The 26,976-nt window shown below is 38.6% G+C and overlaps 1 protein-coding gene across 1 annotated transcript in view; it reads left to right on the top strand.

Moving 5' to 3' along the window:
• Positions 1-26,976, top strand: part of DLG2 (discs large MAGUK scaffold protein 2) — a 1,122,948-nt gene that overhangs the window by 630,037 nt on the left and 465,935 nt on the right. Inside the window, exon 11 of the mRNA XM_042781713.1 lies at positions 2,202-2,358. Within this exon, the coding sequence (XP_042637647.1) occupies positions 2,202-2,358 (157 nt within the window). The remainder of the gene's footprint in view (positions 1-2,201; positions 2,359-26,976) is intronic.

Genomic DNA, 26,976 nt, shown 5'->3' with positions numbered 1-26,976 from the left:
CACACCATAATAACAAAAATCCTTATAAAACATCATGGCAAACAACAACAACATATATATATAAAACACACATTTGCCATTTCAACATTTTTTACATGCACAATTCAGTGAATGAATTACATTCTTAATGTTTTTTTTAAAAAAAGCTGTATTCTTTCTGCTTTTTTTTTAGTAAAAAGTAAAATCCTTCTTCTGTAGGAAACATATTCTCTCTTAAAAAAAAAAAATAAAATAAAGCTCTAACTTTCCCATTTTTGATAGAACTCAGTTGAGCTCACCTGGACTTCTGAACTACAGAACTGTGAGATAATTATGGGAATTGTTTTAAGCCACTGAGTTTGTTGTAACTTGTTGCTCAGCAATAGAAAATACTTAATTCATTTTCTATATTCTCCTTCCCTCATTCACTCAGTTCAGCCACACTGACCTCCAACTCTTCCCTGACAACACCAGGGACAATCCCACATTAGGGCCTCTGCACTGACTATTTCCTGTGGCTGGAATGTTGTTCGTCCACGTGTCCACATTGTGAGTTTTCTCCCCTTCTTCAGTCTTTCCTCTAATGTCACCTTCTCAGAGAAGCCTACCCAGCTCCACCCTGCCACAACCACTCTCTCTTACACTCTTCTGCTTTTCTTTTTTTCCAAAGTACGTATTGCTTTCTAACATAAACATATAAAGAACTAATTTATTGTATCTGTTGCTTGTGGGTACATGCCTCTGTGAAGGCAAGAATCTTTATTTTGTTTGCATACATCCAAAGCACCTGGAACAGTTTCATCGAATGTTACAGAGCCCATAGTAGTTACTCACAAAGTATTTGTAGAATAGAATTAATTAATGCTATGTTAAGTCACCTCTGACTTAAAGTAATGCTATGTAATATGCTGTCCAAATTGTGATATGTATTTGATACTCTTCCTTATAATAAGGATACATGTAGAGGTAATGCATTGCTTTATTCATGGATATGTGGTAGCAAATAACAGACTGTCAGCATTATTATGGGACTATATCAGGTAGGTCTTTGCCATTCTTACATCACTAATAGCAGGAAAATCTAATATATAAAAGTGTATAGAAGAGGAATTTCAGTAATTGAAACAGATGTTTGGAAGAGGAGGGTGGGTGGTACAAATGCACCCAAGTCAAACCTAAGGCTTTCAGAATGTGTTTTTGAAAACTACTGATAGCGAAAATTGAACTACATGCCTTCTTGTATCCCTTAGAATTCCAAAATTCTATGATTTTCAGACCTCTACACACCCTCAATGAACTGGTGGTTCAAGATTCCATCTCTCACCTATTATTAATTACCCTCTCTCTCAGAACCCAAATTCCTAGTGTTTGTTTCCAAGTACTTCAGAACATCTCCATATGAATACTCCACCATTACCTGGAACTCAGCAAGTCAGAAATCTCAAGCATACTCATTTATGCGGGATTCTATTTCCCCCTCCCATTTACCAGTTACTTAGCTATTCTTTCTCCCTGCCTCCTCTAATGCCTGCCTGAGGCAATCTCTGGACCTACTCATTCTTCTCTCAAAAGTCTTTTCTCAGTTTGCCTTTTTTTTTCGTTTTCACTGCCATGACCCTTGTTTCATCAGTGCCTCATACCGAGATTCCTTGCATGATACTCCAACTGTTTTTTCTGCCTCTCATTGTATCCATAACCCCTTATCACCCTACATATGGCTGTCTGTTAATCTTCCTAAAATAGATTCAAATATCCTTGGTGCCCCCAAAGTCTTCCCATGATTCCTCACTGCCTCCAGAGTAAATTTTAATGAACAGTCAAACAAATAACAAACCCATAGGGTGCCCCGTAAGATCTTTCTTGATCTGGCCCATTCTCTTGTCCCCAGAATTCTCTCCCTTCTTTTGGATATACTCACTCTACTATGTACCTGTTGTGGTGCTCAAGGCAGGAACAAATGTTTTAAACAAAGGAAATGTGAAGTGGGTCTAGTTTAAGAAAATGTTTTGGAAGTAGGGAATTATTTTACAAAGTATTTTTGTAATTGTTTCAGTGAGGAACTAAGATATCTGCCCTGACTTTAACTTCTTTTTTGATGTGCAAATAGGAATCCATTCTCATAGGTAGTGAATTGCTGGTATTATAGATCCCAGTGAAAGTAAAAGCAACCTAACTCTTAAGTGAGTCACTCTGTGAAATGTGTTCTCCATTTGTTTCTTCAGGGAGCCGCGCAAGGTGGTCCTACACAAAGGCTCCACAGGACTGGGCTTCAACATTGTGGGAGGGGAAGATGGAGAAGGTATTTTTGTGTCCTTCATTCTGGCCGGTGGACCAGCAGACCTAAGTGGGGAGCTCCAGAGAGGGGACCAGATCCTATCGGTGAGTATTACTCTTTACTCTTCATTCTTGACACCAAAGTGAAAAAGCCATTATCAATTATGGCTGCAAAAACACCTTAATTAAAGAGGAAGAATGGATGATAGCCTTATGGCTTTAGTGGTGCGCTAAGTTTAGATGATATTCAGGTGCTTGATACTTATTACACTTAACATTCCTCAGATAAAAGAGTCGGTGGTCTTTTTTGAATTTTTTTAGACACATATCCTACTATTGCAACATTGAAAATTATGCCTTTTTAAACTGATATATTACTTATTTGAAAAATGCAGTTCCTATTTTCCAAACAGTTGACTGTATTCTACCAAGAGCACAGTTATAGCATGTATAGTTTTATGTCTATAACTATGAAACAAAGTACCTAAAATAATACTATACCCAGTTTTGGAGATTGTGATGAGTAGTATCAGAATTATCATTTACCTAAGTACAAAAATTACTTGCCACAATTTATTAATCACATATTATTTGCTAATCATTATACAAAGTAATTTTTTTTATTTACACCATCACACCGAAAGTTATTTTATATGAAGAAAATAAGGTTCAGAGTTTAAGTAACTTGACAAAGAGAGAAAAACTAGAGAGAATCAGGGCTGGGATTAAAATATTGTATTTTGATGCTCATCACATCTACCTTCCCTCCTTTCTTTCCCTATTTCATTTCTTTTATTCAACTATTTATTGTCTCCCCACCCCCACTACATCAAGCTACTTTCCTGGTATACACTCAATGATGACTAGTGAAATCCTTTGTAAATATCAAGCCCATATTAGAGTTTTTGTAATCATGTGAATAATAGTGGAGAATTACTTAAAGACTATACTTTTATGGCTGAGGATATGGTTCATAACACAATGAAACATTTAGTTTGTGGTTTTCATTGTGTACTTAGAAAAATTTGTTTTCATTTAATAGTTACAATTTTTAGTTAGCATTTTCTAAGTGACCTTATATTTGTTAGCTATCATTCTCTTGGGAGCTCTGGTAGTGTAGTGCCTAAGGCACTTGACTGCTAATCAGAAGGCTGGTGGTTCACACCCACCAGCCACTCCTCAGAAAGAAGGTTGGGCAACCTACTTCCATAGTGATACTGCCTTGGCAACCCAAGGAGAGGTCGCTATGAGTCTGGTCTGACTCGCTGGCACATAACAACAACAACATCATTCTCTTAAGCACAGTGGGTAGATCTCTCTTTCTCTCCCTTTCACATACACACACACACGCACACACACAAACACAGACACACACACATGACTTACCTATATAGTATAAGTCAGTTGACGCAAGTAAAGTGTCTGCCACTGTGCATGGATGCCCTTGCCTATGTGTTCCTGCGGTTCACCAGTGCAAGCAGCCTCTATTTACACATCACATAGATCTCTGGAAGGTTGTTGGGTATGGGAGAAATAAGATAAGGTCCAATTCCAGGACTTGTTCTGCCATGCAAGGGCTGAACCTCATTCTTTCAACTGCTTCTCCTCTACCTATTTCTTAGACATTTAAAATTATATATAAGTACAATCAGCAGCTATTAAACCTTATTTCCAATATCTATTTATATATCTGTCATCCTCAGAAGTTCCTGAAAGCCAGTTCTCTTACTGATTTTACATCCTTAACACATAGCACAGTGCCTGCCACATAGCAGTCTCTTAACAGACTTTCAATGAATGAAAAGGTATTGAATAAGTATGGTGGCATTTTAAAAAGTTGCTATCCTGGAAGATTGACTCTAAAATTCTGTCTAAAACATACTAACATATTTTCATAATCCTGGCTCAAATTTATAGACTAGGGGACCGCTCTGTCATTTCATCACTGTCAAGATTCATATTATCACAGCACTTTCTGAGATATGAAGCACTTCCACATATTTTAATTCTGGGGATTCTCAAAGAAATTCTAAGTGTCAAGATAGGTCATTATTGCTTCTGTTTTCTAGATTAAGAAAAGAGAATTCAGAATGGTTAAATGATTTTCCAAAGCCTATAAAGTTGCACTGAAAATTAAGTTTTGACCCCAAATCAGTGTTCATTCTCCTCACAGCACAATCTCTTCAAAAGCTTGTCAATAGTATTTATTCTAAACTTTCTTGGTGCACACCACACTTGGGAACACATAGACCTATAAAGAGATAATAGTTACATGGTGCTTTTGAGTTACTCACTATGTTAACTAACTTTATCTCATGACAACCCCATGCTTTATATGCTCATTTTAATGATGAGCAAAGTGAGACACAGAGATGACATAAGATTCTCTAACTCTGTTTAAATGAGAAATCCACAAAGCTATAGGTTTTGTTTGTCCTAAACTCAGTACATGTGGGAGAAAATGAATGGAATAATAATCCTCCTGTGGCTCAAAAAAGAGCACACAAGTATTTTTGCTTTTGGAAAATAAACATAGCCATTTAATTATCATTCCCAGGAGCACACAGTAAGTGAGGCAACTAATCAGAACAATGGTCTTTTTAGATATTACAATCACAGAATACAGCAACAATCTCTAAAGTTCAAATATCATGTAAGAAGACCCCTTTTGGGATATAACATTAGCAAGGACAATTCAATGCTGAAAATATCATCTGTTTTTTGAAACAGAAAGGGAAGAGGGAACATTTCTGTTTCTGAGCTTGTTGAAATTTATTTAATCTTTCGCTGGAAAGTGATTAGGTGTAAGACTACTAGAATCTCCTTGGTTAACACTGACAGAAAAAAAGCAGGCTTGAGAGGCTCAAAAATTACAATACGAAAAGGAAATATGGCAGAATAGAGTTACTAACAATAGAATATGAAGGATATCATATTCTACATCTACAGCTTACACTAGACATAGAGATGCAAGCTATACACTACTGGTTGGGAAAAATAGTAATTAAATGTAAACTCACAACATACCACAAGATCCTGTAAGATTAATTTGCAAATATGTCATGCTAACAGCAATGTAGTAAGATCAGAGAAGAAAAAAAGAATCCTCAGTGATGGAGCTGGGGGTGATGTATGAGCTCAACTGGTCTTCATTGAGAAAAGACTTGTATATAAACAGTGGCCTTTCTAATCTGGGGCGGAATGCCCAGGCCTATTTAGCAGAATTATTCTTCCACACAAACTATAGAATCTTCCTAGATAGTTTACTTATTAATGGTTTAATTTGTGTCAGATAACATACTAGGGCTTGAGATTTCAAAGATGAATTGAGATAAATATTCTGTCCTAAAAATATTCACAGCCTGAACGTGGTCTGTCAGTACGTCATTTATCATATATCTGCATCTCTGCGGCATTGTAAGGAAAGAGAGACGGCAGTGACAGACTAGAGTATGTCATAATGTAAGTTCTAAATCAATGTTAGCTATTATCATTATTAAATACAGTGCCTTAGAATGTGTCAAATATTAAAAAAAAAATAATCAGCTAACCACATGTAAGGAATCTTTGTTTTAGATAGTTGGAGCTGTTCCATTTTTGGAACAGGGGTTGAACTTGATCAGCATTTCCAAAATTGTGTTTCACACAATAATATTAGGATTTTCATGATTCCCTGGTACCAGGCTCTTTCGCTTTGTAACTTCTCAAAAATATCTCTTTACCAGTGTAACTTGGAAATCTCCAAGAAGCAGAGGAAGTGTGCAATTTTTCCCAAAATATGTTTCACCACTGAACCTTTACATCAAGGAACATCTACAAGGACACCAATAGTGGGAAACACTTGAATAGTTAGTTCCCATTCTTGACTGTGTTCCTACAAAGTGGTCATTCTTGCTTATAAAGAGAAAGGAACTGGTCTTTTGCTGTCTTTAAGATTATGGGCGCCACCTACTGTTCGTGCCTTGTTAAAGCACATTGCGTTGCAACCCGAAGATGGAGGGCACCAAAGCTCCACTGTAGGAATTTATCCCCTGCCAGCACCCCAGTTCCAGAACTAAAGTAATTTAAATCCTGGAAGGTAAAAAAATTGTCACCTTATATGTATTATTCATGGTCTTTTCTCTTTAATTTCTCTTTTGTCTATTTTGCTTCTCAAAGATTTGTTGTAGAGTCTTATCCAATAGCTGAATTATCTTCCTGAGGTATTTGTGGAGAGGAATTTAGGACATTCGACATGCAATCAAATTAACTAGTGCACTGTCCTCCTCAGGCATTGTTCCTGCAGAGGGAAAGATAGAAATGCTTCTGTTATTACTTGTTTCAACGCTCTGTTACGAAAAAAAAAATGTGGAGCAGAGTACATAGAAGCAGCAATACCCCTAGAAAGAGATTCTTTCTTGTCTCTCTAAGCAATTGCAGTTTGTTCATTTCCAAGGAATCTAAAAAAGATCACCCTTGCTGACCTTATTAATGCCATCACTCACTCTTGATGGACTTTAAGTACTTAACTGTGTTCCAAGGTACATGATTAGAGAAATGTATTGCCAGAGGTGAAATGCTACAGCTATTGAGGTGAGTGTATAATAGATAGTTATAAAATTTTAACTTTAAATTGCTTTTTGTATTTGGAAAGAATACAAATAAGTCACACAGCTCACCTCAAACTCAATTTACTTTGTTGGCTTCGTGTGTAGAGCCATGTGTGAGGGAGGACCTTATTTGCCAAGACCTGGTCCTCAAGTTATTCATGTGGCATACTGACAAGTTCAGTCTTGTATTGTTACCTCAAATGACATCTCTAAACCTCCAGTGATATTAAGGCTGAAGCCTAACCCCTTAAACTCCCAAACTACCCCCCCCCAAAAAAGAAAAAGTTCTAAATTACTTCTTACAGTCCCTGAAGTGTTCTTCCCGAATACTTACAGACTTTGTACCTTCTAGTTACCCTGCTGTGTCTTCCATGTCCTTCCTCTCCAGCTCTGGAGACCCAGTGAACGAGTCTCGCTTTCAGTTTTTGGTGCTGGAGGATTTGCCTTGAAGGTCTTCTTCAGTATTCCTGGAATGTGCACTCCCCAAGTTACCAGAGTGGTTCTAAGACTTGTGCAAAGGGTTGCAGAAAGGACATCTCCCCTGCTCTGGGCCACGTTGTCCCCTAAAGTGCAATCACTTAAACCAGAAGTCCTACAAAGTTTGTCACCTAAGTAACACCTTCAGCTTCTCTCCTCTGTGCCTCAACATCAGATTCATCCATATTCCAGCAAAACTGTCACCCCTCCTTCAGGAACAAACATCTGTCCCAGCTCTAGTCATCTCTGTCCAGGACAGCATTTCCTCTGTCCTACTTCCACACTCCTTCCTGAACCCTTCCCACCAAAAAGTAAAAGTCTCAGAAACCAATTGGCTCAAACACAGCAGTATATATTTACAAACTCAAATGATTCAACATTTCCCTTCAGGTTACACATCTTTGTATACATCTTTGTGGCCAAAAGGCCCATCATAATTTTACTCAAAGAAACAGTATTTTCTAGAGGGAATACTGAACATCTTTAGTTTTAGAAACAGAAATAACATGCAATTTTGTGAGCCCCTGATTTTTTTCAAGATATCAAAAACTCAGGGTCCTGTATCAACCAGAGCACCCTCTTATACAACTTCAGAGTGAACTTTAATCAAATAGAGTTGATGATTTCTTTGAAAAGGTAATGAAGCCTCTTGCCCTAAGCCTTTAGTCCCAGGCTTTGAACCAGTTTTGCCTCCCTAAGTTCTGGCAGCCATGTAGACTTCTCCCAGTGCCTTTAGTGATAGGATAATATACACATACCAGCAAGGAAGACCACTTAATACTACTACTATTCAAATTTATGCACCAATCACTAAAGCCAAAGATGAAGAAATTAAGATTTTTACCAACTTCTGCAGTCTGAAATTGACCAAACATACAATCAAGATGTATTGATGATTACTGGTGATTGGAACATGAAAATTGGAAACAAAGAAGTAGCAATATTTGGAAGATATGGCTGTGGTGATAGAAATGATGTCAGAGATCACATGATAGAAGTTTTGCAAGACCAACAACTTATTCATTGCAAATACCTTTTTCAACAACATAAGCAGTGACTACACACATGGATCTCACCACATAGATTACTTAGGAACCAAACTGACTACATGTATGGAAAGAGATATCAATCAGTTATACCATTAGTGAAAACAAGGCCAGGAGCTGACTATGGAACAGACCATCAATTGCTCATACACAAGTTCCAATTGAAGCTGAAAAAAACTGAAACAAGTCCACGTGATCCAAAGTATGACTTGATTATATCCCATCAGAATTTAGAGACTATCTGAAGAATAGATTTGGCACACTGAACATCAATGACTGAAGACGGACAAGTTGTGTGATGACATCAACAACATCCTACATGAAGAAAGGAAAAGGTCATTAAAAATACAGGAAAGGAAGAAAAGACAAAAATGGATGTCAGAAGAGACTTTGATACTTGCTCTTGAATGGAGAGTAGCTAAAGTGAATGGAAGAAATGATGAAGTAAAACAGCTGAACAGAGGATTTCAAAGGGCAGCTCAAGAAGACAAAGCAAAGTATTATAATGAAATGTACAAAGACCTGGAGTTAGAAAACCAAAAGGGAAGAATATGCTCAGCATGTCTCAAGCTGAAAGAACTGAAGAAAATATTCAAACCTTGAATTGTAATATTGATGAATTCTATGGGCAACATATTGAATGATGCAGGAAGTGTCAAAAGAAGATGGGAGGAATATACAGAGAAAGTGTACCAAAATGAATTGGTCAGTGTTCATCTATTTCAGGATGGAGCATAGCATCAAGAACTGATTGTACTGAAGGAAGAAGTCCAAGCTGCACTGAAGGAATTGGTGAAAAACAAGGCTCCAGGAAGTGATGGAATATCCATTGGCATGTTTCAACAAATAGATGCAGCACTGTAGGCATTTACTCATTTATGCCAAAAAATTTGGAAGACAGCTACCCAGCCAACCAAGCAGAAAAGATCCATATTTGTGCCCATTCCAAAGAAAGGTGATCTAATAGAATGTGGAAATTATCGAACAATATCATGAATATCACATGCAAGTAAAATATTGCTGAAGATAATTTAAAAATGGTTTTAGCAGTATATTCACAGGGAACTTCCAGAAATTTAAGCTGGATTCAGAAGAGGATGTGGAACGAGGGTTATCATTGCTGATGTCAGATGGATCTTGGCTGAAAGCAAAGAATACCAGAAAGATGTTGGCCTGTGTTTTACTGACTATATAAAGCCATTTGACTTTGTGGATCATAACAAATTATGGATAACATTGTGAAGAATGGGAATTCCAGAACACTTAATTGTGTTCATGAGGAACCTCTACATAGACAAGAGGCTGTCATTTGAATAGAACAAGGAGATACTGCATGGTTTAAAAATTAGGAAGGGTGTGCCTCAAGATAGTATCCCTTTACCATACTTACTCAATCTGAATGCTAAGCAAATAATCTGAGAAGCTGAACTATATGAAGAAGAACAAAGCATCAAGATTGAAGGAAGACTCATTAACAATCTGTGATATGCAAATGACACAATCTTGAAGATGACTTGAAGCACTTACTGAAGAAGATCAAAGACTACAGTCTTCAGTATGGATTACAGCTCAGCATGAAGAAAACAAAAATCCTGACAACTAAACCAATAAGCAGCATTAAAATAAATGGAGAAAAGATTGAGGGTCAGGGATTTCATTTTACTTGGATCCACAACCAACAGCCATGGAAGCAGCAGTCAAAAAATCGTATCATATCGCACTTGGCAAATCTGCTGCAAGAGACCTCTTTAAAGTGTAAAAGAGCAAAGATGTTACTTTGAATAGTAAAGTATGCCTGCCACAAACCATGGTATTTTCAGTTGCCTCATATGCATATGAAACTGTACATGAATAAGGAAGACTGAAGAAGAGTTGATGCCTTTGAATTGTTGTGTTGGCAAAGAATACTGAAAATTCTATGGAGTGCCAGAAGAATGAACAAATCTTTCCTGGAAGAGAAGGCGCTTTGGTGACATAATGGATAAGACATTCGCCTGCTAACTAGATTAGTGGTTCAAATCCACCAGCTCCTCTGCAGGAAGAAGATTAGGCAATCTACTTTTGTAAAGATATATAGCCTTGGACACCCAGTGGGGGTCACCACTGGCTTGGTGGCAGTGGGTTTTGGTTTTTCTGTCCTAGAAGAAGTGCAGCCAGAATGCTTGTTAGGATTGGAAATGGCCAACTTTGCCTCACCTACTTTGGCCATGTTGCCAGAAGGGACTAGTTCCTGGAGAAGGGTAGCATGCTTGGTAAAGGAGAATGTCAGCAAAAGGAAGATGCTCAATGAGATGGACTGACACAGTGGCTGCAGTGACACAGGGCTTCAGCACAGCAAGGATTGTGAAGTTGGAGTAGGACTGGGCAGTGTTTCATTCTGTTGTACATAGTGTCACTGTGAGTCAGAGATGACTCGACAGCACCTAACCACAACATAACAAAGAAAACCCTATTCCCAAATGGGATTATATCTGCCAATGTAGGATCTCAACATATATTTTGGGAAAACACTATTCAGTCCATAACAGTGCTGGAAATATCTAGGCACTAGGGATACAACATTAAAAACACAGTTTGTGTCACTGGTGACCTAACAACCTCATGATGGGAGACAGACACATAAATAGGTGTACTATTGAAAGTGCTAAGGGTAAATTCTAAGGACATAGGGGCATAAATGAACTGTTATCCCTAATGGTTGTTGTGTGGTAGAATTCTCACCTCTCTAAGGGAGACCCAGTTTTACCTTGTGCGCAGCCACCACCCATCTGTCAGTGAAGGCATGCATGTTGCAGTGACACTCAGCAGGTTTCAGCAGAGCATCCACACTCAGATGCACTAGGAAGAAAGGCCTGGTGCTATACTTCAAGAAAAAAACAACAATTAGGAATCACAATGGTCTGATATGCAACTGATCACAGGGCTGATACCTGTGCTGGTACCTGCCAGCATTTCATTCTATTGTGCTCGAAGTCGCAGTGAGTCAAGGGCTGACTGGATGCAAAATAACAGCAACAACATCATTAGCCTGTGAATGTTGAAGGCTTACTGCAGACATATCTGCCCAAGAAAGAAGGCCCAAGGAAGAGGGAAGAATGGAGAATTAGGGTAAAATGCCTAACATGTATTGAGTGTCTGCTTAACACCAAGAATCATGCTGTCTATTGCAACATGATTTAATTGACTCCTCAGAACAACTTTGTTGGGATGGCAGCTCAAAGAAATTAAGTTAACTTAACCAAGATCCCACATATAATCAGTGATAGCAGAAATACTTGAACTGTTACTCCTTCTGATTTCAAAGCTATGGTCTTGTGACAAAGCCAGCCTTCAGAAAGAAATGGAGTTTTGTGATTTGCCTATGTCTGAGACTTTCAGCACTCAAAGCCCAGTGAGTGAGAAAAATATAAATGCCTGAAATAATAGAATACTTTAAGGAGACACGTGTGCTGCCATAGGAACCCATTACACTGACAGACTCTAAGATTGATGTGATTTAGGAACAAGGTATAAATCTTCTGAAGCTTCCATGCAGGGGAAGCACTGTTTCTTATTCATCTCTTCATATCTATTGGTTAACAGGGAATGTTTAATGAATGAATGTTCAAATGAATGAATGAATGAGCAGCTTATCATTGTTCACTTCTCTGAATACAGGTAGGGATCCCACAGCACCCTGAAAAGTTATAGGGCCCTTCAACTCTGCCAAGTCGGAATATATTAAAGCTTTTATCTTCCTGGCCAGAGGAGCATGCTTTTACTTCCAAACACAGCAGACGTTTCCTAATTGACTGATAGGAATACCCTTACATCAGAAAAGTGTTAAATATTCTAAAGCCAAAAAAAACCAAACTCATTGCCATCAAGTCAAATCTGACTTATATCAACCCTGTGTTTCCAATGCTATAAATCTTTTTGGAAGTAGATTGCCCCATCTTCCTTCTGTGGAACAGCTGGTAGGTTTGAACCACTAACCTTCTGGGTAGCAGCCAAATACCTTATCTACTACACCACCAGGGGTCCTTGTTAAATATTCTGTTACACACTAAATGTTATATATATATATATATTTACACGTTTGTTATAATAAATATACTCTACTTCCAAAAAGATGTTCAGGTGGTTAAATTTTCCTATACAAGCTGCAAAAGATGGATCAATGCCCAATCTGAGTACTTCTCCATTAAAGCATTAAAATTTGGCTATAATAGTTGGCCACTGATAAAGGAAAAACCTTGCAGAGAGATCTCAGGTAGGAAGGTAAGAGTGAGATAGAATGCTCAACTGAAATGGACAGACATTTGCCTCTGCATATTTTGCTGGCTGATCCCTAATAACACCATATATCTATTTAATATAAAGTCCTTTCCTTTAGGCTATCTCATTTGATCTTCACAGCATCCCTTTACGATGCCATCTGACACAAGAGGAAACAAAGAGTTCAGTGATTTTCTAATTTAGACTGTTAGACTTCAGGCATAGCCTACTCCCATCACAATGAGCTTCCTTACCCCCTGTGCTCACTACTTTAGGAGTGGGAGCTTTGAGTGTATTTGCCACTCAGGGTTCTTGACTTTAGGAAACAGACATCAGCTCTGGGTGATTTAAATGGGAAATAATTTTATTGGAGAGAGAACAGCTCTCAGGATTATTCGAAAGACTGGGAAGCGGACTAGGTGGCTAGAGAGTCAGTCTATTAAGGATGATGTTCCTGAGGTTATCACTGGGCACTGACTGCCACACTGCTAGAGGTGTTATGAAAAAAAATCTCTTTCTTTCTCCCTGCACCTTACATTGGCATGAGGATTCGAAGTTCCTGACAAGAATATCTGCTTGACCTGCTCTGTTCTAGCTACCAAGCAGTGGGAAGAGGGAATATGCATGCCTCTCCAGCTTCTGTAGTGGAATATGCCTCCTTCCTGTCTCTGATTGCCCTAAAATGATAGGGATATTTGGACACTGCTCAGCTAAATAATAAATGTCCATTAGAGACCATTTGGCTCACTGTGTTCTATATAAGGATCTTTTTACCTCTAGGATCTTGAGCATCATAGTTGCTTCATGAACAACAGAACTTATTTTTTGAAGAGTAACCTCCAGTGGCAGGGAGGTAGGCCTGTATTTGGCCAGGAGTGCTTCATTTAACACTGCTCACTCAACCATTTCAACAAGAGAACATGCAAGGGCTAGATCTTCCAAATGTCTGTAGAAAATTAAGTCTTCATTTCCAACAGGAATGAGTTCCTGTTTCCAGGACTTTGGGTCCAAAACTAATTAAAATTTTGTTTTCAAGATAAAGGGATTTATATGCCAATTGTTCTTTGTCTGGAAAGTCACAGATAGTGCAGCAATAAACAACTATAGATACCTTCTAACAAATGAATCATCAGTTCTTTTGACATAAATTCACATTTTGGTCTTTCAGAGAAATAAGGAGCAAATCAGAATCGAGCATGGCCCCCAGTTCTGTTGTTCTTACTTTGGTTGGAAATGAAAAAAAAAAAAAAGTATAGAAAATATGGTATTCCATATTCGTTTAGCAAATATCAACTGCATTCCTACCCTGGACAAGACATCATGCTTGGTACTAGAGATGCAGCAGTGAATGCAATGGGCACAGTCCTTACCTCATAAAGCTTGTTATTTGCTGGGAGCACATAGTAGAGGGACATGACTAAGATTGGGGGACCACAAAGATATCCCTGAAAAACTGATGTCTTAGCTCAGGCTTGAAGAATATATACTCAGTCCAGGCAAGGAAAGGAAGCAAAAGCAAAGCAAGAAGTCAGCATTATCCAGTTGCCCAGACAGCAGTACGAGCTTACCATATACAAAGTCCTGAGGGCTCTAGAGTAGCTAGGGTAGAGAGAAAGAGAAGGAAGGAGGGAAGCTATAGGTACAAAGGGAGGGTCTCGTATACCTTATAAGTCCTTTAAAAGGGGGAATTTGAATGAAAGGGCAGGGAGAACTTATGGAAAGGTTTGAACAGGGTAATAGCATGAAGAGTGTTGATAGAATCCAAGAAGTTGTCATGAAAGATTAAAAAAAAAGCCTGACTTTGAAGTCAGGCAGACACAGGGTCCATTACGAGTTTCACCATCTTTCATTTTTGTGGTCTTGACAAAGTTATTTAAATTTCTCAAATCTCATAATTGTAATGTATAAGATAATTGTAATCAGATCATGTGAAATGCCTACCACCTAGGAAGCAATCACACATCTTTTATCCCCTCTTACATTTCACACGAAATTGGATGTCATTTCTCTCAGGACTGACCATAGGGTGCTTACTAAATTAGTAAATTAGCCTTTTGGAGTTTGTGTAATGTGAAAACCAGGAAAGATTGCCAGAGGAATGGGCAGTAGGCTTCATTTTGAAAACTAATCTGAATTGGTCATGTGAAGTGAGCAGCTGTCTATTTCCAATTACAAGCAAAGCTGCTTTGAGTATGCTGAGGATATTTGCTGCTCTGCTCACACGATGCTCTCCCTGTCCTGACCAACCCTCCCTAATGGGATTCTCATCACCACGTGATGTGTTATAAGACTAACAGCAGATGGGAGAAAATTCTGTATGCCTTTCTACCAACTAGCTCTGTCAACTAGGAGCTCTGGTAGCATAGTGGCTAAAAGCACTTGACTGCTAACCAGAAGGCTAGCGGTTCAAACCCACCAGCCACTCCTCGGAAGGAAGGTTGGGCAATCCTACTTCCGTAGTGATACTGCCTTGGAAACCCAAGGAGGGGTCGCTATGAGTCGGGGCCAACTCGACAGCACATAACAACAACAACATTTCTACCAACTAAGATAGAATTGTAAAGTGGCCTTCAAAGCAGCCACTTGTTCACTTGTACTAAAGTAGCATTGTATAGAACACACACACATTCACACATGCATTCACACACATGTACATGCCCACACAAATACATGCACACATGTACACATCCTCACCTCTTAGCTTCAGAGAGCACTTATGTGCTTACTTATGTGATCTACTCTAATATAAATTTAGAATCAGTCCCCCCCCCCCCAAAAAAAAAAAAAAAAAGCTCATAGAGAACTGCAGCAAATGGGTCTGAAGCCTTCAGGCAGGGACTGAATTTCCTGACAGGCACCTTTCCACAGAGCATTTTCTCTCTCACCTTCCTCCACCACCATAAGACATAGCTGCTAAAAGTGCTTTCACTGGTGTTCACTGTACCTCAGTTCTTCCTTTCTTGAAGTCTTTAGAACAAAGAAAGTGAATTATCTGTTTGCATGTTTTTATCTTATTTTTTTAATCTTATCTTTTATATTCCCAGTGTCTATCACAGTGCCTAAATTACACTAGCTTCTCAAGAACTTCTCCCTCTGTGAATTAAGGAAGGAAAGCCTTCCAGCCTGAAGAAGCTGCAAAGGCAAACACAGACTAGCTGGGTATCAGCTCTTCTCATATGTGTTTAAGGGGCCCTGGTAGCACAGAAGCACTCAGCTACAAACTGAAAGGTAGGCTATTCAACTCCACCAGCTGCTCTGTGCAAGAAAAGACCTGACAGTCTGCTCCTGTAAAGAATACAGTCTAAGGACCCCTGTGTGGCAGTTCTACTCTGTCATATATAGATTCTGTGAGTCAGAATCTCATCAACAGGACACAACAGCAACAACAATGTATGTTTGGGTGATAAAGAGTACAGCCTCATAGACCATGGTAAGAAATTTGCTTTTACTTTGAGAGAACAAAGGAGCCATTAGAGGGTTATATGCAGAGGAGTGATATGATTTTATTTACATTTTAAGAGGATCACACTGCCTGCTGTTTTGCCAACAGACTACAAAGAGAAAAGATGGATGAAAACAGGAGATCAGCTAGGAGTCTACTGGAATAATAGGCAAAAAAGAAAATGGAGGATTGAATAAGAATGGGAGCAGGAGAGGAAGTGAGAAATGATTGTATTCTGGTTATGTTCAGAAGGTAGAACAGATTTTCGAAGATTTTTGTTGTTATTAGGTGCTGTCAAGTCGGTTTCCACTCAGAGTAATCCTGTGTACAACAGAACAAATGAAATACTGCTTGGCCCAGCACCATCCTCACAATTGTTGCCATACTTGACACCATCATCACAGCCACTATGTCAATCCATCTCGTTGGCTATCTTCCCCTTTTTCACTGACCCTCTACTTTACCCAGCATAATATCCTTTTCCAGGGACTGGCCCTTCTGACTTTAAGACCAAAGTATGAGAGATGAAGTACAACCATTCTTGCTTCTAAGGAACATTCCATCTGTACTTCTTCCAAGACAGATCTTTTTGTTTTTCTAGAAGTCCATGGTACATTCAACATTCTTTGCCAACACTATAATTCAAATGCATCAATTCTTCTGCAGTCTTCCTTATTCATTGTCCAGCATATGAGGTGTGGGTCAGGCACACCTTTGTCTACAAAGAGCAAAAATCTTTCCTTTTAAAAGGGGTTTATTTGCAGCAGATTTACCCAGTGTAATATATCATTTAATTTCTTGACTCTTGCTTCCATGGACATTGATTTTGGATCCAAATAAAATGAAATCCTAGACAACTTCAATCTTTTCTCCATTTATGATTGTGATATTGTGGTCGTAATATTGTGGTTGTGAGGATTTGTGTTTTCTTTATGTTGAGATTTAATCTCTACTGAAGGCTGCAGTCTTTGATCTTCACCAGTAAATGCTTCACTTTGAGCAAGCTTGGTTTATAACCAAACCAAAAAAAAAAAAAAAACAAACAAACTCACTGTCATTCAGATGGATCCGACTCATAGTGCCCCCTCCTTAGGTTTCTGAGGAGTATCACTACGTAAGTAGATTGCCCAGCCTTCCTTCTAAGGGGTGGCTGGTGGGTTTGGCTGGTGGGTTTGAACTACCAGCCTTCTGGTTAGCAGTCAAAGGAAAAATTTTACTTCTGTGTGATATTAATGATATTTTTCAATAATTTTCACATTCTGTTGGATCACCTTTCTTTGGAATGGACACAAATACAGATCTCTTCTATTCAGCTGGCCTGGTAGATGTCTTCCAAATTCCTTGACATAACTGAGTGAGTGCCTTCAGTACTTCATTCATTTGTTGAAACAGCTGAATGTGTATTCCATCAATTCCTGGAGCCTTGTTTTTTGCCAATTCCTTCAGTGCAGCTTGGATTTCTTCCCTTAATACCATCAGTTCTTGATCATATGTTACCTCCTGAAATGTTTAACGCCAACCAATTCTTTTTTGTACAGTGACTCTGTGTATTCCTTCCATCTTCTTTTGATGCTTCCTGCATCATTAAATATATTACAACTCAAGTCTAAATTTATTTTCCAGTTCTTTGAACTTGAGAAATGCCAAAAGTGTTCTTCCTCTTTGAACATTTGCACATTTCATTATAATACTTCACTCTGTTCTCTCAGTCTGCCCTTTGCAATCTTCTGTTCATATCTTTTACTTCATCATTTCTTCCATTTGCTTTAGCTACTCTCCATCCAAGAGCAAAATTTCAGAGTCTTTTCTGGCATCCATTTTGGTTTTCTCTCTTTTCCTCTCTTTTTAATGACCATTTGTTTTTTTCATGTATGATATCCTTGATGTCATTCCACAACTCATCTGGTCTTATGTGGTGTAATAGGGAAAGAAAGGAGTGAAGAAAAATTTCCAAGGGTTTGACCTAAAAAAATCAGAATAGAGATGGTATTACTTGAGTTGTAAATGTTCCTGTAGGTGAAACAGTTAACAGAAGTAAATAAACATATTGAGCCTCTGAGTTCTCCAAAGTGAATTACTCAGAAAGAAGAGGAGGAACCAATAAAGAAGGAGGAGCAGCCAGTAAGCAGGAGAAAATCAAGAAAGTATAGTATCTTGAGAGGTAAGAAAACACAGTATTTACAGAGATTGTGATTAGCTGTGCAAATGCTATCAGTTGGTCAAGTAAGTTGGCAACTGAAAGTTAACTATTCCATTTAACAACATGGAGCCTGGTTACCTTGAAAGAGTAGTTTTTATGAGATTTATGAGTGAACAAAAAAAGTGTTTATGATAGTGAGTATAGACATTTTTGAGCTTTTCTATAGAGGGGGACAGAATAGGATGGTAACCAGAGGATGGAGTTTATCTATTTTATTTATTTTTTTATTGTGATTTTGGGGAAAGTTTACAGAGTAAATTCATTTTCCTTACAACAGTTCATACACATTTTATTTCATGACACTGATTGAAATCCCCATAATGTAACAGCTCTCTTCTCACTTCTTCCCTGTGGTTACCTTTTCCCTGTGTCCTTCTTTCCTATGCATTCTTCTCCCTGAACTGTCTCCCTATGCAATACTGCCCTTCTGATCTCCCATCATTGATTGTTCTAAATAGTATGCCTACCTGGTGTAAATGTTCACCTTATATACCTGTCTATTTTTGGCTGGAAGCCACAGAAATTTGTTCAATTCCAGGCCCAAAAGGTGACTGGTGGCCATAGTCCTAAGGGTTTCACCAGTCTCTGTCAGACCAGTAAGCCCGGGCATTGTTTATGCTTTTGAGTTTTGTTCCCCATTTTTCTCTCACTCTATCCAGGATCTCCTGCACTGATCCTTTTCCCAGTAGTTGACAGTTGTAGCTAGGTGCCATCCAGTTCTTCTGGTCTTGGGGTCATATAGGCTAAGGTTCCCATGGTCAACTAGTCCCTTGGACCAAAATCACGTGTCTTTGGTTTTCTTCATCCTTCTTTGCTCTGGATGAGGAGAGACCAATCTTTGCATCTTAGATGGTCACTTGCAAGCTTTAAAAAAAAAAAAAAACACTACTCACCAAAGTAGGATATAGTACAAAGTTTTTGTGTAGTATGTTATGCCAGTTGAGCTTGAAGTCCCTTGTGACCATGGTCCAGAGCCCACAGTCCAACAACTTGCTCCCTCAGGGTAGATGACTGTAGCTAAGAAGTTATCATAACTTTGCCCCCTGTTAGTTCCATTTATATGGACATTCTTACAGCACATGAAAATACGTATGTAGAAATATCATCTGCCAAGCTTATATATGGTCATGAGTATATTCCCTTTTGCCTAGACATACCTGATCATTCAGCCTGTCTATCTATGCATCTACCCCAAGGTTAATGTTTGTTATTACTGATAATGCAGGTTTGTATATGTAAAAGTGTTTATCTTGTTTGTACCTCTCTGTCTTCCTTTTCCTTAGTGTTATTTTGTTGGCTACTAGCTTTCAGTATATTGTTTATTTGTTTTTATAACAGTGATTATATGGTAATGGAAATGTTCACGTAGGGAGGGAAAAATTGATTGTTTACTTATTATGCATGTAAGAATATGTATCTTAAGTGGAAGAAGTAGAAAGCACTTCATATACATGACTTCAATTCTTAATTTTAATTTTTGATCTATTGACTATCTCCTGTTGAGATGTGTTATTTATTGCTGTATTTCCAGAGCCTTAAACAGTATCTAAGAGGTATTCACTTAACAGGTGCTCAAAATGAATCCCTTAATAGGTGCTAAAAAAGGAAAGAATGACTGTCAAGTGCTAGGGTAGGTGTCATAAGGAGGGATAAAGAAGTTAATCAGATATAGGCCCCATATCCATGCCTAGTAGACAGATGAAACATGAACATGATTATAATGCATGATAGATATGATAGAAAGTAACAACATTTTTGTTAGTTTTATCTTCTAATACTATCATGCCATTTTTCTGTTATCCAAAATCAATAGTAATAATTTTCTTGATACCAATGAATCAGTTAGTTTTCTGCAGAGAAACAGAACCAGTTGTGTGTGTGTGTGTGTGTATGTGTGTATAATAGATAGACATGTGGATATATCCTATTTGTTTTTGTTGCTGTTATGTGCCATCGAGTCAGACCTCATTCATATAGCGACCCCTCCTTGAGTTTCCAAGGCAAGTATCACTACGCAAGTAGATTGCCCAACCTTCCTTCCAAGGAGTGACTGGTGGGTATAAATATGTAAAATGAATCCTTCTATATATAAAGAAGGAGCCCTGGTGGTGTCGCAGTTAAGCACTTGGATGCTCATCGAAAAGTCACAGTTAAAACCCAGCAGCCACTCCGTGGGAGAAATATGTGGCAGTCTGCTTCTGTAAAGATTATAGCCTTGGAAACCCAATGGGCTAGTTCTACTCTGTTCTGTAGGGTCACTCTGAGTCAGAATTGACTCAGTGCAATGAGTTTTTATATATAAAGATGTTTATTTTTAAGAAATTGGCTCATTTTATTATGGGGGCTAGCACGGCCAATATTTGTGGGCCACGCTGGAAATCCAGGCAAGTCTGAGTCTGAAATCCATAGGGCAAACTTGCAGCCTGGGAAGTAAAGCAGGACTTTTATGTTTTATTCTTGAGGCAGAAATCCTCTTCTCCAGGAAACCTTCATTTTTGCTCTTGAGCCTTCAACTGATTATACAATACCAACCCACATTATTGAGGGCAATCGCCTTTACTTAAAGTCAACTGATCATAGGCATTAATCACATCTATAAAGTACTTTCACAGCAATATCTGTGCTAGTGTTTAACCAAACAGGTTGTTGTTGTTGTTGTTGTTGTTTGCCGTCGAGTCGGCCCCGACTCATAGCGACCCCTCCTTGGGTTTCCGAGGCAGTATCACTACAGAAGTAGGATTGCCCAACCTTCCTTCCGAGGAGTGGCTGGTAGGTTTGGTAGACACCATAAAATTGTCACAAAAACTTTCTTTCTTTATCATCATCACCACCACTCCCTTCATCACCACCATTTATTTCACCACATACAATGACTATACTCAGCAACTAACTTGAATAAACAAACAGCCCAACAGTGGCACTCTGCCCCCTGCATGAGCTGTTTCTCTCTCTCTAGCTGCAAATTCCCAAGGTGGGGGCAAGGACTGGGGAGCTTTTGCCCTTGTTCTACCTCCTGCCCAGCTTGCAAACAACTCTAGGACTTGAAGAAGCAAAAATCACGAATTATAAAATAGGAATTTCACAACCAGTGTGTAGGTCAGGGGGATCCACTTGACTCAAGTAGTGATACAAAGAGGGGAGTGGCAAATGTAATATAGGATTAGGACCCATCTACGTCCCATATGAAGATTATGACATGCCACATTTTAGGAATAAGAAGTTAAATAACAGAATCTCTGGTTTCCAGGGCCTCCAGTCTAATGGGAGATCAGAGCAGGACAAATGAGAACAAATACTTAAAATGAGACTATAAACCAAACTCACTGCCGTCAAGTGGGTTCCAACTCATAGTGACCCCTCTTTAGGTTTCCAAGGTAAGGCAGTATCTCTATGGAAGTAGATTGCCCAGTCTTCCTTCCTAAGAGTGGCTTCCAGGTTTGAACTGCCAGCCTTCTGGTGAGCAGTCAAATCCTTAGGTACAACACCACCAGAGCTCTTAAATGAGACCACAGAAGGAGGCATAAGGAACTTGGATAGAGTACAGGAAAAAGGAGACCCTCGGGTAACAGAAGGTGGGAAAACTAAGTATATGCTACAACATAATAAAATTGTTTACCTGTAGAAAATCCTAATTCGTATTGTGTCCAAGAAATTCCCATGAGGGAGGTTCATCCCATGAGATTATAATGTGTTGAAACTGACTATATATATATAAAAAAAAAAAAATCAGAACTTGAGAATTGCTAAAATCAAGATTGTTTACATAGTCCTGACGCTTAGTAAATGTTCTTAACTAAAGAAACATGGAAGGAAGATGGGGATTATATTTCAAGCCATTGCCAGATTATTTTTTGTAGATGGCATTTTAGTTATTAAGATCAAATTGCAGGGAGAAAAGTAAGGATAGCAACTGGTTTGGCAAAAATTAACCAGGCACATTATCTGAGATGACCCCAATGAGTTACAGTTAATAGCTTCAAGAACTCAGAAAACTAAAACCCAAACTCACTGCCATCGAGTTGACTCTGACTCATAGTGACCCCGTTTGGATTTCTGAGGCAGTAAATCTTTATGGAAGTAGCCTGTCCAGTCTTCCTTCCACAGAGTGGCTGGTGGGTTTGAACTGTCAGCCTTCTGGTTAGCAATCAAATACCTTAGGCACTATACCACAAGGGGAAATTAGTTGAACATTGCATAAGCCAGCTTGAAGGACAGAGACAGCCTTCTCCTCCTCCTTCATCTCTAGTGCCTCCACAGTATGTCAGTGACCCTCTGTGCTAAGTTTGTTTGTTTTCCTGTATTCTTTCCTCAGCAGATGAAGTTCCTTGAAGATAGGACTCCCCAGGTCCTGACCCATGGCTTAGCACACAGAGGTGCTAGAAATAGCTGAATAAATTAGTGAATGAAATAACTTGAAGAAGCCTCTCCTAAGGGAAAAGTTCAGTTTTTCCCTGAAATGCTAGATGTTTGTTTGTTTGTTTGAAGTTGTCCCTGTTATCTACAATCCAACATATTGCTTCAGTTATCCAGTTTAAGTTGTTTGAGGGAGAGGAAATCAGGGCAAAAAGCTTACAAGAGAATGACTGAAACGAAGATCTGTGAATGGTATCCCAAGGGTAGTATTTTTCATAGGAAGAAGGCTGTCTTGTACCACACGTTAGCTGTGCTTTTAGAATGCCAGGGCTTACCAGCACATCAGTAAGCCTGTGAAAAGAAAATACTGCCCACCTCATTCCCCAGACCCACTATGTCCTTTCCCAGGCAAAATGATCTCTAAGGATTCTTTTCCTTGAAAACATACACTCTTGTCTCAAGAGGTGCTCAAAGATAACACATCACTCTGAAGGCCCATCTAAGATCTGGATTCTTAGCCTGGCCCATGGTTACCTGGTAACATAAAAAAAAAAAAAAAAAATTCTTCAGTGGTTGTTGATATATATAGTAGTATTGCATGATGACAATGGTAACAGGCTATTGTATCTGAATACTACCTTCTGATACACAGACCAATTTTACATTTTCATTCTCAGAGCGTACTTGAGGTTGGCAAGGAAAGTAAAGGCAGTCCCCAGCTTAAAATGTATTCGAGTGATGATGAATCGTACTTATGAAGTATCTTTTTTTTTTAACATCTTATTAGAAATATGTACTAAATATGTTGCAACACATAATTTGCTGATTTTATAATTCTTAGATGTTCACTTGCAGATGTTTATATGTAATGTTTTCAATGCCTAAAGACAAAGATCAGATTTATAAATATACTGGCAATAAAAGGCAGTAATAGTGAAAACTAGCAAACAAATAAACAAACAAATGAGGTATTCCTCTTAAGTCAGAATCGACTTGCTACAGAGTCATTGGAAAGTAGCCCAGTCTCTAAGTAGGGGACTACCAGTACCATAATTATATTTGGTTTTCATAAAGAAACCAATCCTTGGTGAGGTTAAAAAGCACATCCAAGAATAAAGATTAAGTAGAAACTTAAGTATTTAGCTGTTCTATTCTTACACTTTTATTTTGTCAGTTATTTTCAAAAAATGGCTGTGAACCTAGTATCTCAAGAAGCAATAAATACCATGTTGTTATTTCCTAAGAATCCACAAGATGGCAGCAAAAGATTTTTGCGTAGGTCTGTATGCACCAGTGCCTTTTGGCTTGTTGGGGTTTTGTCCTGTTAATTATATTTTATCACAATATGAAAATGGGTTGCTACCATGATGCTAATTTTTTTAAATATAAATTCAATGAATAAAAGGTTAATTGAATATGAAAGTGTCATTAGTAGCTTCACTGCTGTTTTGTGTTTGCTTGCTTGTTTTGTTTTGTTTTATTGTGAATGTCCCATTTTTAAAATAACAGAGCACTAGGAATCAGTATTGTTGAAGAAGTTCAAACTGAGAAATGTTGATCCTTCCAGGTTATTGAACAGAGCTATGCTTATACTCCTTGAAGGACAGAAAGAGAAGGGTTATTGAAGTTCTAGTAGTTAATCCTCCATATAGTTTAACTGCTTGTTATTTCTCTGTGTTCAAAATCTAGCTTGGAGGAAACCTCTTCTGATGGATCATGCTGAAAATGGCATTGAGATCTAAACTATGAAAATGGTTAATGCATATATCACTCATTTGTGCATGCAATATAAACTGAAACTATAGCCATTTTTTCATGTGTTTTTACATTCCACACCTACATTTAACATAGAGTACTGGAAAGTGGAAACTACATTATCCTTTCATTTCTTTGGCCGGCTTCCATGTTCAGCAGGTACTACTGTTGTTGATGAGGATCATCATAATCATCAGATATGTGTGTACATAAGTCAGTTTGTCCCAAGAATTGAGAACATTACAGAAGAGCACTCTTATTAACAAAACATACCTAGTGTGTCCACTAGCATCTCCTAGTGTGTAGCAGGTGGTACTAGACTTAAAAGACACTGTTGAGATTACAGCAATTTGTAGCAAACTTAAAATTGAGTAGCAGATATTTCTGGTATGTGGTACTCATATCTGACCAAGTACTTTGGCCACTCTCCTATGCTACCCAGACTTATGTCTCTTTCCCTTTTTCCTTCCTTCTCCTCTCTACTCTCTTACTACCTTCAAATTCATGGTCAATTTCCTCGAGGAAAACATTACAACATAGTATTTGGTTACTTTTAACAGACTTTTCTTTCACCTCAGATGGCTCATTTGTATTTTCTAAACTAAAAAACAGTTTCTTCCTGAGAAAAATTCTAATCTAGGACAAAATAATTTTTATCCTCTTACTGACATTATTTAAACCTCCTATATGAAATAGGAGCTCTGGTAGCATAGTGCCTAAGGCATTTGACTGCTAACCAGAAGGCTGGCATTCAAACCCAACAGCCACTCCTCTGGAAGACTGGGCAATCTACTTACATAGAAATATCGCCCCAGAAACCCAAAGAGGGGTCGTTATGAGTCGACTCGACTCGACAACAGTGAGTTTGGGTTTTTTTTTTTTTTTGATATTATGAAATAAGGAGCTCTGGTGGCACAGTGCCTAAGGCATTTTGACTACTAACCAGAAGATTGGTGGTTCGAACCCACCAGCCGTTCTGCGGAAAGAAGATGGGGCAATCTACTTCCATAAAGATTTACCACCTCAGAAACCTACTGGGGGTTGCTTTGAGTCAAAATCCACTCAATGTCAGTGGGTTTGGTTGTGGTTTTTTTTTATTATGAAGTATGACACTCTACTCAGTTCACTTATTCGATCATTTATCCATCTATGTCTGTCTACAACAAACTTAATAAGGGCTTTCAGTGTCATGTTACCATGCTGTAGGGATGCAGAGATGACTAAGTATGTGTCATATCCTCAAGATGCCTGTAGTCTAGGAGGAGAAGTGAGGAGGCCCACACAGAAGTACACCATAAAAAAAAGTACAGACAAGCAAAGGAGTTTGGTAGAAGAGGCAAACACTCTCGCCACCCTACCCCTTCTTCTAATTAACTCTCTTTTCTCTTCAAACTTCAGATATCATATTACCTCTCTCTTCTCTTCAACCTTCAGATGTATTACTTATTATGCTCTCTAAATAGGAGCTCCGGTAGCGTAGTGCCTAAGGCACTTGACTGCTAACCAGAAGGCTGGTAGTTCAAGCCCACCAGCCACTCCTCAGAAGGAAGGTTGCCCAATCTACTTCCGTGGAGATACTGCCTCGGAAATCCAAGGATGACTCACTATGAGTCGGTACAACTCAACGGCACAAAACAGCAACAACAACATGCCCTCTAAATGCTTTTTCTCACTACCACCACCCATACACACACACAATAACACCTCCAGATTAGGTACCTGTCTGAATGTATTTTTATATACCTACTATTTTCCCTGTCACAACAAGTTACCATGCTAATTCGTAGTGACATCTGTAAGGTGCCCAGCTCAATACAACAAAATAAACCAGTTGCATACTGTAATTCTCCCCACAAAGGATACTTGTGTAACATCATCAGAAATGGACTTTACTTTTCTCATCTTAAACAATTAAATTGTTGTTGTTGTTAGGGGCCGTTGAGTCATTTCTGACTCATAGTGACCCTATGCACAGCAGAATGAAACACTGCCTTGTCTTGTGCCATACTCACAATCCATACTGTACCCGAGCCCATCTCTGCAGCCACTGTGTCAATCCATCTTGTTGAGGACCTTCTCCTTTTTTGTTAACCCTCTACTTTACCAAGCATGACATTCTTCTCCAGAGAATGGTCCCTTCTGACAACATGACCAAAGTAGGTGAGACGAAGTTTGGCCATTCTTGCTTCCAAGGAGCATTCCTGCTGTACTTCTTCCAGGACAGATTTGTTAGTTCTTTTAGCAGTCCACAGTACATTAAGCATTCTTCGTCAAGTCCACAACTCAAAAGCATCAACTCTTCTTTGATCTTCCTTTTTCATTGTCCAGCTCTCACATGTATATGAGGCCATTGAAAATACCATGGGTTGGGTCAGGTGCATTTTAGTCTTCAAGGAGATATCTTTGCTCTTCAGCACTTGAAAGAAGTCATTTGCAAAAGATTAGCCCAATGTGATACATATTTTGATGTCTTTTTTATTTATTTGTTTTTTATTTTTTTTATTGTGATTTGGGTGAAGGTTTACAGAACAAATTCACTTTCCATACAGCGGTTCACATATACTTTGTCTCATGACATTGACCACAGTTTACCACAATGCAACA

The sequence above is a fragment of the Orycteropus afer genome, unplaced genomic scaffold (genome assembly GCF_000298275.1).
Source record: "Orycteropus afer afer isolate SDZICR_OR568_19922 unplaced genomic scaffold, OryAfe1.0 scaffold00154, whole genome shotgun sequence".
NCBI lineage: Eukaryota > Metazoa > Chordata > Mammalia > Tubulidentata > Orycteropodidae > Orycteropus > Orycteropus afer.
The sequence above is the reverse complement of the archived record's forward strand: the minus strand, read 5'-3'. Positions and strand labels throughout refer to the sequence as shown.